General features: G+C 35.1%; 2 protein-coding genes across 2 annotated transcripts; both read right to left on the reverse strand.

Moving 5' to 3' along the window:
* Positions 1 to 1,585: 1,585 nt before the first annotated feature.
* On the reverse strand, positions 1,586 to 4,275 carry LOC114731377 (uncharacterized protein At4g28440). The gene is made up of 2 exons (XM_028918531.1): positions 3,927 to 4,275; positions 1,586 to 1,962 (listed from the first exon to the last, which is right to left on the reverse strand). The coding sequence occupies exons 1-2, from the start codon at positions 4,183 to 4,185 to the stop codon at positions 1,766 to 1,768; spliced, it is 456 nt and encodes a 151-aa protein (XP_028774364.1). The 5' UTR covers positions 4,186 to 4,275; the 3' UTR covers positions 1,586 to 1,765.
* A 3,997-nt stretch (positions 4,276 to 8,272) lies between these two features.
* On the reverse strand, positions 8,273 to 11,518 carry LOC114731364 (O-fucosyltransferase 20). Its single transcript, XM_028918509.1, has 6 exons — positions 10,673 to 11,518; positions 10,348 to 10,513; positions 9,971 to 10,060; positions 9,589 to 9,872; positions 9,240 to 9,498; positions 8,273 to 8,887 (listed from the first exon to the last, which is right to left on the reverse strand). The coding sequence occupies exons 1-6, from the start codon at positions 11,329 to 11,331 to the stop codon at positions 8,657 to 8,659; spliced, it is 1,689 nt and encodes a 562-aa protein (XP_028774342.1). The 5' UTR covers positions 11,332 to 11,518; the 3' UTR covers positions 8,273 to 8,656.
* Positions 11,519 to 11,973: the final 455 nt, after the last annotated feature.

Consider the following 11,973-nt stretch of genomic DNA (forward strand, 5'->3'; position numbering starts at 1 on the left):
GTCAAATTTCTTATAATTAACTAACTTACCTAACTTTCTTAATTTAATCAAATTAGTTAAATAGATCTTCTATTAAGGACATGAGGAATATATTTGTAAAACTTGTTAGAGTGCAAAGGCTGGGGCTCTTGAATAAATTCTAAACCTACGTTTTCTCCGTACGGCATAAGAAATGGAAGTTAAAATATTAAATTTGTCCTAAATTGAGTTTTTTTTTTAACGTTTACCCCGATTTAAACATGGAGATGGAAAAACACGAAGTTTAATAAACTTATTAATTTTAATTAATAACAAAGAGAAAAGTAAAAGTGGCGATTAATGAGTTAATTGATAACTTATATTTAATATTAAAATTTAAACTGGTTGATTATCTCTGGGGACGAAAATCTTTTACACTCTAAAACCCTCGAGAGGAAAATCTTGACCAAATGAAAAATTTTGCTTTTAGAAGATGCCAATACCAGAGAGAGTACCACTGCGGTCGTTAAATAGATGACTACCTTCGCTTGGATTGTGATTAGCAGAACACAGTCAACACACACTTCAGTCCGTATGCCCAGGTGCACGGCCAAACATGCCATATGGAAGTAAGACACTTCCCTGACGTAAGAGGCATTTGGGAAGCACAAGAAATGCTACTGAAAAGTACTTTTTCACAAATTAAAATAAATTTTTTTATATATTTATTTTGTATGCCGTAAAAATATTTTTAAAACCATAATTTTGATTCCATCCAGTAATCTTCAAGTGCAAAGAATAATTGGATCCAATGGAAGAGGGAAATTCCCCCCCCCCCCCAAAACGCTTCAACAACATTTTGCTATACACATTTGCATTCTTCTTATTGAAAATTACCATTGACCAAGATCCTTTAGACTTTTTTCTTTTTGACGGAAAAAGAATGAACTTCTGACTCTTGGGTTGAATTTTGACCCAAAAACAAGTGCTGGGTTGAAGAACATTTCATGTCCCACACCCACCGTTCGTTGGGGCCTTCCATTATTAAGCTGCTGCTCGAGTCCTTTACCCTTTCACCTTATACTGAATCAACTGAATCAGAAGCCGAAAGGCGTAAAATTCGCGCAGATTCGTGCAGAGCCAACATAACAGGATTTCAACATATACATGTTACTTGTGTTGATCTTTCAAAACTATCTTCTTTAATCACATATTTTAATCATATATGTTAAACCTATCTATTAGTAGAGACTTCTTACAATTAATAAAAAACTTATATTTAAAACCAAATCTAATTCTCCAACTAGTTCTCATGTTAAAAACAAATGGTATACAATCCACATCAAATTAAACTCTCACAACATTTACAAATTACAAGGCATGAACCCATCAGTGCAGTTGCTGATGATCCGTTTACTATTATTATATACCCAAAAGCATTCTTTGACAATCTCCGTCCAACATCTCATAAAAGTTCTTGTATCATATGCCACCCACCAATTAAAACCAAACAGGAATTAGTAAATATTTGATCAAGAGACACAACTAGGAATTACAATTCCCCCAAATGATGTATTAAGAGATAAATATGTACTTCTGCAAGTGAAGCACAACGATCATCACCTTGCACCCAAAGTTAATCTATTTGCAATCTTAAATATTATGACTTGCATTGACCACAGCAATTGCAAAACTAAGAAGAACCAGACAAGACTGTACCAAATGAAAACTGCAATGCAGCCAGTCCCAATGGTCAAGTAGTAAATGTTAAAACCTCTGGTAACCTCAAAACATTCAGTACCAGAAGCTACACTCGCTCTTCAACAACATTAACCAATTCATATTCAACTAAAGAAAGATTGTTATCCTCTTTAACATCAAAACTGGCAGGTTCTATAGGTTCAATCCGCCCCCATTTATCCACTGCTAGCCTCATAGATCCCTTGAACATGTCAATCTTTGCATTACGCAGAATTAAAGTTGCACCCGGGTTCATAAGATCCACTGTAGAAGAGAACATAAACCATGTCACCGACCATTTATGTGATATCCTCTTAAAGGCACGATGACAAAAAATCAAGGCAAAAACTTTAGAACATCTGTACCTGAGAAGGAACGTTATTGGCATAATAAACAGACAAGTATCTCCATGAATGAGGCTAACCACACATCTACTGCATAACTTAAATCACGGCACAAATCTAGAGTAGGTAAAAAAGGACAACTAGAACAGTCCAAGGCAAGCCACTTTCCGTTACCAACTTGATGGCACAAGCACCGAGGGCAACTGACTGGGAAGAGGAGTCAAATAATATTTTCTTAAAAGGACAAAACTTGGGGTACATATAGTTCCTTCACTACTTCCTTTAAGATTCTCTAACACGTTTTTCTCACTCAAAAAACTGATGACAAGTTGACAACAATCCAAAAACTTTGCGTTGGTTTGCTCATCACTAAAATCTCATGACACACCAATTGAAATGCCAGAAATGTTATATTTCAGCTGGGTTGAGTAGTCAGTCCAACATAAACCAATTGTAAAAAACCCATTTCAACCTTGTTATTATCATTCTGTTCAAATTAGAACATCCAAAAAGCATACAAAGGAGCAAAGAAATCTACAATCTTGACTCATATAGTGGGAAAAAAGGGTCGCTATGCCTCAGCGCTGCCAGTAGTAACTGAGCATGATTGCCTATGCCAAACTCAATGCAAAACCTTTTAGACAAAGTATATTTAATAAATTGAACATATAAAAATGAAAATCTCTGAGCTGACCAATGAAATTACATGCACAAGCAGATTACATAAGATTTAAAATATATATCCATAAAAATGCCTATTTTGATACAATAAAACAGCGATCTTATATCTTTATACAATAGAAAACATGAAGCGCATCTTAAACTCACATTTTGATTATTGTATCTTCACCCTTTAAGTAATTATATAGCAATTCGTAATTATTGATTGCTTCATTAACATAATCCAGGGCTAATCGATGATCTTTAAATAAAATCAATACCATAATTTTTTGCAATCCAATAATTATAGTGAAATGAGCTTAAGTATTAGGCTAATGTGAGAATATTAATGGTATCACACACAACCATATCAAACGAGGCAAATATGCGCCCCAATAATTCAGATTACTCTCATACCAATTAGGAATGTTAATGAAATGCACAATTAATACTGCCGTAAATGATTTACGGATAGGCCTCACTAAATATATTGCCAACTTCAGCACCGGCCTACAGCTCGTATATAGTCACTCCTACATTTCCCAAAACAAAAACTCATCTAACACTTTAATCCATTTACAATTTTTTTCCTAAAATACCCTCAATTCATTTTTTTTTTTATAACCAAAACCATATAGCAAAACTACCTATCATGGGAGGTGCCTAAGCGGTAGTGGTAGAATGTTTACTTACTTACATTTAACAGAGACACTCCTCACATTCTCACGACTAAACTCCAACTCAATAAGGTGGGGCCCAAGACAATTAAACATTTTTCCTTGGGACCAAAACCAAATGGGAAAACTGCCTCAATTCATTTAAATACCAATTTTTTTTAAAAGACTGAAAAAAAAAACAAGTGAAACGTATTTTGTAAGAAAATAAAATAAAATAAATTGGACGAGAGGGTATGGTGATTTTCGTTTCATTGGCGAGGTTTGAGTGTCGCTGTATCTGTCCATTTGTCTGCAAACATGCACTGAAACACACACACAAGCGGATGAAAAGCCACAAAGACTTTAAAAATTATCAAGATTTGAAAAACTAATTCGCATACCGGAATAATGCCAACAAAGCAATCGCATAAAACGAAGAATATATCAAATAAGACGTAGAGTATCTCCGTCAAACAGGTTGACGAATTCAAAATCTTCTCCGAGCAAGCACATCGACGGAAAGGAAAAAAATTGCAACCGGGAATGAAAAAAACTATTCTTATCGTACCCTGTTCGTTACGGGCCGTGAAAATAATGGTTCCGGTTTCATCACCCACGAGACACTCGGCGATGCGGGTCGGACGAGAAGGCCGAGCAAGAAGCATAGACGACCGACCGACCCGATTGTTCATCGACTTCACGGGCTTAGAGCTGACCACCTTCACCGTTAGCGTGTGGCCACTGGTACCTGGCTTTAATTGGTCCACCTTGATAAACACCGGCTTTCTCTTCGCCGCCGCAGTCCCCGTCGTCGCCGGTGTTTCCATGATCGGAAGTTTAAATTCCCTGATTCAAGCACAACGTTTTTGAGTTTTCTATTTTGCAGGATGCAAAGGAAGACTTGTGTGTGTGAAGGAAATGAAGGAAATGAGAATTAATCGATCATAGCAAGTGTTAAACCCTAACCCTAGTTTCACATTTGGGAATTTCATTTTGGGCCGGATTGCTGATAGTAGGGATTATCGATATCGTTACTCCACGGTTTTAACGGAAGTCATGGGCTTTGCAGGCCGGCCCATTACTTAACAGCTCCAATGAGATATTAACAAACTAGGACTTAGGTTTACACAAAAAAAAAAAAACACAGAGACTTAAAAAATAAATGACGTCAAGAGGGGAAAAGAAGAAGAAGAAGAAGAAGAAGAAGAAGCAGCAGCAGCCTCTATGAACCCTTCCTTGTCATGATTTTAGATAATTGAATCTAATAGAAAGAGTTAGTCTCTCAAAATATAGAAAATTAACGTTCAAATTCATACTAGAAAAGGTGTTCACATTGATTGTTTTACTTTTATGTATTCCTCTTTTTAGGTACAATATAATTTGGTTATTTTGTCAGAAAAAATGAAAAAAAAAATTTGTATCAAAAAGTGAAAAATTAATTTTTTGATTATGAACGGTCTTTATTAATTAATTATTTGTAATTAAAAATATCTGTTTTTTATTACGTTTAAAAATAAAATTGTCACGCTCACTTTTCCATGAATAAGATTTTATTTATTCTAAAAATTATGTCTGGCTAGCGGTAGGTGAGAAGTGAGAGCTCAATAGAGATAATTTTGTTTAGGATAATCTGATAATAATTTACCAACTAACTTACAACCTTACAAACCTGTACACCTTTTCTTTTCAATAGAAGTCAGTTTTGAAGGTATAATGTCCTTTTCTATAAGACTTTTTCAGTTCTAAGAAAAATTAGAATATTATTTTTTAAAGATACCCCTAATAAATAGTGAATTGGAAAATTATCATTTATAGTGTAAACAATCGAACGTCGAACTCCATTATATGCATTTGCCATAATGTTTTATTGGATTTCATATGAATGACATGACTTATAATTAATTGTGCTGTAAAAGAATTTAATAATGTACTCCCTCATGTTTTGATATACTACTTCCGATCCTAATTGTAAGAGCTAGTTGATTAATTTGAGAAGATTAAAAAAATAAGTTAAGTTAGTTATTTGTAATAAATAGGTGTTGTCTTTCTAAAAATATCCTTACTAATCAAGTGTATTGATTAGAACTATCATTATTAGAAGGACTACCATGAAAAAAATGTACAAATATAATAGACAATATGGATTGGAGTATTATATTTAGGACCAAAATAAAAGTTAAACAATCTTATATATTAAGGACTAGAGGTAGAATTTAGTTGGGAGTTGGATTTATCATAAATATAAAATCTTAATTAATTGTTTCTCACACATCCATTATTTTTTTTCAAATTAGTTTACCTACGAATTATAAACTGATACATAATCTACTATTATACTAGGGCATTTTAGAAAGATCAAGTTATATATGTTATAATTAACTAATTTATCTCACTTTTTAATCTATCTAAATTAGTAGTTGTTATATTAAATATATGAGGGAGTGACACATAAGTGGCATATAGTAGGCCACGTCATGTTATATCCTATTCAATAGCATAAATCTATTGTTGTTTGGGAACCAAGTTATATGTAAGAATTTATCTAAGAATTTTTTTTTTTTGTAGGGGGTTATTTTGGAGTCATGTGATGTGATTCACTTAATTTTGTTTTTGTTTTGCCGCCTAAGAATGCCAACACAATTGAACACCCAATGTGGGGCAGTTTGGGGAATTGGGAACAGTTTTTGAAACTTAGATATTAAGATTTATTAATTTTTATTTATTTACCGAATAATATTATTTAAATAAATGAAGGAAGTGATAAAACAAATGGAGGAATATGGATCACAATCTTTAGTGTGTTACAAATCACATGGCAACAGCAATAATGGAGTTTAGGAGTAGCACGTAATAGTAAGTGGAGAGGGGCAAACGTGCTTATCACTAAGTACCAAATACAAAGTTGCCATATTTCTCTAATCCCACTCACATGCTTCCTTCTCTTTCACAAATGAAACTTTCACTCAGTTTTGCATTACCTTATCTTCTCTTTGCTCTAATCCTTTATATATCCAAAGCATCTAATCTTCAACCTTATTTAGCAAGTATGAAATACTATATATTCCATTCAATCTAATTCTAATCACCGTTGATAACTATTCCCACATATTCTAGTTAAAAATAACTAAAAAAAGGTTTTGAGAATACGAGTTATTATATCATTTGGTCTATATAATTTTGATTCAATTATAACTCGGTATTTAAATATAACTTGATATGGCTCAATTTCTATAATTTTGATATAATTAAATCTCAATTTCTATACTTAACTCATTATAACTAAATGTTTGTATTTTTAAATCTTTAAAACTTAACTTCTTAAGTTTCATGAAATATATAATTTTATTTTATGAAATATGATAACTAATATTTTCAATCATTAAATTATAAGGATTGAATTGTAATCGAATCAAAACACAAGGAAGTTAGGGCCAAGTTACAAAAAATTCAAAACTATACAAGGTAAAAAAGATTAATTTTCATTTGTACCAATTAACATTCTTATTTATTCTCTCTTGTCTTCTCAATTAATGCCACTAAAAAGAATAGCTGTTATATTCTTTTTCCTTGTAACTGGCATGACTTGCTTATATATTTGATTTAAGTAGAAACTGTCTTGTACGTGACAAAACTTAAAAAGATGCCCAATTGTTCAAAGTAAAATAACTTCTCATCATATTTTTATTATATTATTCGAATACAGAATTATCACTATGTAGTTCTACATATGAAAAATCAATTTAAATACAACATTGTAATTTTGTATAGAAACAATCAGCCCGGGGATCTCTCCGTAGACCTGGTTCACTCGTAAAAACTGTCACATCAGGATATTGGTCACTACTGTCGTTTATCATTTTCAAAAGTCCATAAATAATTCCATTCATCACATAAATCTTCTGGGCCAGGAGGGCCCGACAACAAAGAAATCACACGCTTCATAGTACTCAGATGCTTACCCTCCCGAGCAGGGTAGGCATAAGCCTATAAGCTTCAGGGACCACCTAGACATCAAAGGATCATATACTGATTGGTCCCAAGTTACCATACCAGCTCACTGTCTCAGTTCATCGGATTCAAATTTCTGTTTGAAAATTTGATTAGCATACCGATACTTTCTATATATTAAATCCTGCATAGTACTGATACTTTTTGTGTATAAATTATAAAACCTTATCAGGTCTTCTGATCAATAATATTTTCAAACAGTAACTTCTTACGGATTTTTTTTTCTTTTTACTGTGATCTTGTGTGTTCTGATCGATGTTGTTGTTGCAGACCAGACCAGCGGGCACAGGCTGTGTAAATATAAAGCATATCAACCAGAACCATTTATACATGGGACCTCTAACTCATACCTGTTTATGGGTTGTGCTGGAAGGCAAACATTTTTGACAAGACATGTCAAAAAACATGGCATGTCCTGCCCCTTCTGGTTTTTTTGTCACCATGTCCAAAAGGTCTTTACGATGACAATTTTTCATTCAAAATATTAACATTGCAATTATGTAGTTCTTTCGGGAATAGTTCATAATACAATGATCAGATGGCAGATTGTTTACTGCTCATTCCAAGTTTATATCTGCTTTCTTGTTTTAAAGATCCAAACTTTTGACCTTATTAGTTTGGTTTTCCCAAACCCACATTTTATCCGAAACAATCATGATCATACTTGTTTACCATAATCTTTGAATTAAACCCATGTTGTGCAACCTCGAATCCAAATGTCTTGTGAAAACATAAGATTCAAGTCAGTTTGCGAACATCACAGATAGGGAGAAAAGCAGAGAATGGAAATTAGGACAAAGATAGTTTGTAGATGCCTTCTTAGATTATTAGCATCTACCAAAGCAGAGCAATTTTTGCTTAGATTCAACTGATTTTAATCATTCTATCAGAGCGGAAACAATTCAGTTCATGATAAACTCAGCTTTAATTTATACAAATATATGCATACATCTGTAATATGGTTCAAAGAATTACACAAAGCAAGGGAACATGGTATCCTATACAATCTCTCGTGTGTATAAAAGAATTAAAAAAATGACCTTTTCTGCTGTGCATTATTGTGTACTCTATCATTGACTTATGGGATCCCCTTTGCATAAAGTATGTCTAAGCAATAATTCATATTTGTACACCTGAAGAAAGTGGCATGCTTCACAAGAAAACTCTGGTTGAACTCAGCCCGATCGATCAACATCTAGGTGCCGATCAAAATTGTAGGAGCTGCAGAAATTAGCCTTCACTTGCTTCTTCACGGGGCAGTTTTTCCATACTAGTAAGCTTGGTGTTAAATTACAAGTGAGATCGAGCTCGTGAGGCTTGGCACATGCATTCAGGGACCGGATACTTGGTGACATCCCTCCCAGGCCTCCGGAGCTCCGGCTGCCCTAAGGACTCATGATGAAGCTCTTTGATGATCCTGTTAAACTCTGCTTCCGGCAGGGAAGAGTTCAGAAAATGGGGCGGCATCTGTCGCTTGTTTGGGGTGATAAATTTCTTGTGCCCAGCATACGCCCGGTGACCCTGCAATCACAATGACATTCACTATTAGATTTTTTGTGAATTAGGTATACATTAAGTTTGTCTTTCTATCAAAATAGCGTAAACCAGTTTAATAGGACTTCCTTGATGCTACATATATCTTTTATTCATCTTTTAATCACTCTATGTGGGACTTAATATATTCTAGTACTCAAAAATAAAGAATCTGAATTTTCAAACTAATACTGCTAAATTGCTTGGGAGAATTTGATAAACATTCAGATCATATCCAACATTACAGAGGAAAACTCATTTTCACAGAATATGATGACATGAATTTCTCGAGTAACGAGGCCTTGCTTGGATTTCAGTAGGGAGTAAATGATAAGTATACCTGAAGCATATGGCCCATGTTTCCTCCATGAGATGGCATGAAGACATCACTCTTCTCAGAAACTATGTAATCTATGGCAGCCATCAGAGATGCTTTTCTGGAAAACGGTTCAAGTTCTCCCGGCAAGGAGAGATCATGCTTACTGTAAAAGTGTGGAAACTCTTGGATTAATGGAAGCAAAGCTTCTTTTCCACCCAATGGTTGCCCTCCAGCCCAGTAGATTCTTGCATTCTTAGGAGCTCCTAGACCTTTAAGTAGCCTAACAACAAAACCAGAACAGAAATCAGAAGATCATTTCGTTTTAATTCAAATTAATTTCACACTTAACACAGACTTCTCATGTTTTTACCTGGTTACTTCCACAGCATTCAAGGGGCATAGGCCAGCCAGCTTCCTTTCTTGGGAAGTCATGTTTGATTTTGCAGTCAAAAGCTCCGGCCGGTTTATCCTCTCTTTCTGCACCATCTCATCAAACTCAGGGCTTAGACCGGGAGAGCAGCCGGTTCTTACCCACACATCCTTCTCCATTCGAAGATGAAGGGCCAGGTAGGGTCCTTTGCTTCTCATCCTCTCGGCAATCTTGTCACCGAGTTCCTGAACCGGCTTCGCAAACCTTAAGGCATGAAAAGCAACCTGCAAAAATATGTAATGTTATTAGAGTCTATCTCCTAGCAATTTTCATGGAAATGAAGTTTCTATCTTCTTCTTCTATCCCTTCACTCACACAATACCTTGCATCGAAGCTTCTGAAGATCAGAAGGAAGATCCTTCGACAGCCTCGAATCCAAGCCACGTAAGAGCAAAACACCTTCTCTGGTAAGCTGCAAAGGACAACAGAATCATATGAATTCTTCTTCTTCGTCAATACAATTAAAACATTTACTAACTAGCTGCTCTTTTTTTTTAACAGACAAGATGATAAAGCGATTTCTCATCATACAAGGAAACTCCAAGTATGTGAATGGAAGTGTCATATCAATAAGGCTATTATACAAATAGTAAAGCACTATGGCAACACTTTAAGAGAAGCTAAAGTAAAGAGTAAAGCTATGAGCATAACTTAGCGTGTGCCTAAAAGAACATAAAAAGAGAAGCAACAAATTCTTACTCTTTTGTGGTACCGAGCACGTATCCAACTGGGAGTAACATGAAGCGGAGGGCTTCCTTCAACTGGTTTGGTCGTTAAGTGAGTAGAAGGCAATGCAGAAACCACTCGAACATCATTTGCAAGAACTCTCTTGAAGTGTTCCAAATCAAATATATCAGCAAATTCACTGCAAATACGGAAGTATTACACCATAAGTTCTTATTAACAATAGCGGAGAAATAACACAAATTCATCAGAGATGGAAACAAGGAAATTTATATATAATAGAAAGTTCAAAACTTTCTCTTCTGGGGAGTTGCAGAAACGATGGTTTTTCTTTTTTTACCTTTCGTCGCCCCATATGAGGTTGACTTGCAAAATGGGGACAACCAAGGTAGCTCCGAGGATCCTAGCAATAACAACAGCATCCACAATTTGATTCCTCTGTTGATTCATACCACCAGAGACCACAACCATGAGGTACTTCCTCCTGTTGTTCACAATCCCTTGGGTCTGTTTCCTATAATCCCTGCTGAAATCCAAGCAAGGCCTGTAACCCAATCCGTCTGGTTGCTTCCAGAACTCGCTCTTCTCAACTTGTCCATCATCAGTTTCCTCTCTCACCTCCACATTGGACGCCAAAGGCAGCGACAACCTCGTATTATCCAGAACCTCATCTTTCTGAACATTTTGACGGGCAGCTTCTGAATGACCGTTGGAGATTATTGGGAGATTCAGCTGAGGCATAGGACATGGGTAGGGAGAAAATGGAACATCGAAGTCGAATCCAAACTTGAGCATCCCAAAGAAACCAACGAAGAACAGGGTGAGAAACCAGAGCCGTGAGCTTCTAAAGGTGAAGAAAGAGAAGAACTTGGATTTTCTGGAAGATTTCTTGGGAGATTCAAGCAGAGATTGAAGGGAAGAAGAAGATATTGAGCTGATAATCTGAGAAGGGACAGAGATGTAGGAGAGCTTGCGAGCCTTCTGATGCCACTTGGCCATTGAAGAAGAAGAAGAGAGAAGGCTGTGATGTTATTGTTTCAGAAGAGAGATGGAGGAAATGGTGAGGGGTTTGATTATATATCAAAAATCAAAGAATGTGTAAATAAGTAAATGTAAAAATGGTGGTTCGGTGTTGGGTGCTATAGAGAGAGAAAGCGACCAGAGAGAGTGGGGCGGCGGGAACGCGAAGTCAGATGAATTGTCTACGCGTAATCAAAAAGGAGGAGCTGTGCTGTGGCTTAGAATTCAGACGACTCGCTTACCTTAATTTAAAGAATAAAGATCATCCCTTGTTTTCTAACTCCCATTTGTTTATTCCTTTTTTTAATTACACCTTCCTTTTTCATCACCAAAAAACTATCATGTTCTAGTATGTCACTCTGAAGCATATAAAATTTATTTAATACGTCCTGATTACAGTACAAAAATCAATATATGCAATTCGTTAAATAAATTGTTATATATTTATATTTCAAACATTTTTCTTATTAAATTAAAGGGCTTCCTTGTCATTTTCTGAGTAAGTTTGTTAATATTTTAAAAATAAAATTAAAATAATAAAAAAATTCAGTTTATTTTTATTTCATGAAAAGCCTCTGTTTTGAGAATAAAAAATGATCTATGTTATTTGGGTAAAATTCC

The sequence above is a fragment of the Neltuma alba genome, unplaced genomic scaffold (assembly GCF_004799145.2).
Source record: "Neltuma alba isolate B1F8T4 unplaced genomic scaffold, ASM479914v2 tig00012824_pilon, whole genome shotgun sequence".
In the NCBI taxonomy this organism is placed as follows: domain Eukaryota; kingdom Viridiplantae; phylum Streptophyta; class Magnoliopsida; order Fabales; family Fabaceae; genus Neltuma; species Neltuma alba.

Coding starts and splice junctions, on each gene's coding strand:
- LOC114731377 (XM_028918531.1), bottom strand. CDS start 4,185: ATGGAAACACCGGCGACGACGGGGACTGCGGCGGCGAAGAGAAAGCCG. Junction 1,963..3,926: donor CACGGCCCGTAACGAACAGG/GTACGATAAGAA, acceptor TCTCTTCTACAG/TGGATCTTATGAACCCGGGT.
- LOC114731364 (XM_028918509.1), bottom strand. CDS start 11,331: ATGGCCAAGTGGCATCAGAAGGCTCGCAAGCTCTCCTACATCTCTGTC. Junction 10,514..10,672: donor CTCATATGGGGCGACGAAAG/GTAAAAAAAGAA, acceptor CCGTATTTGCAG/TGAATTTGCTGATATATTTG. Junction 8,888..9,239: donor ACATGGGCCATATGCTTCAG/GTATACTTATCA, acceptor TTGTGATTGCAG/GGTCACCGGGCGTATGCTGG.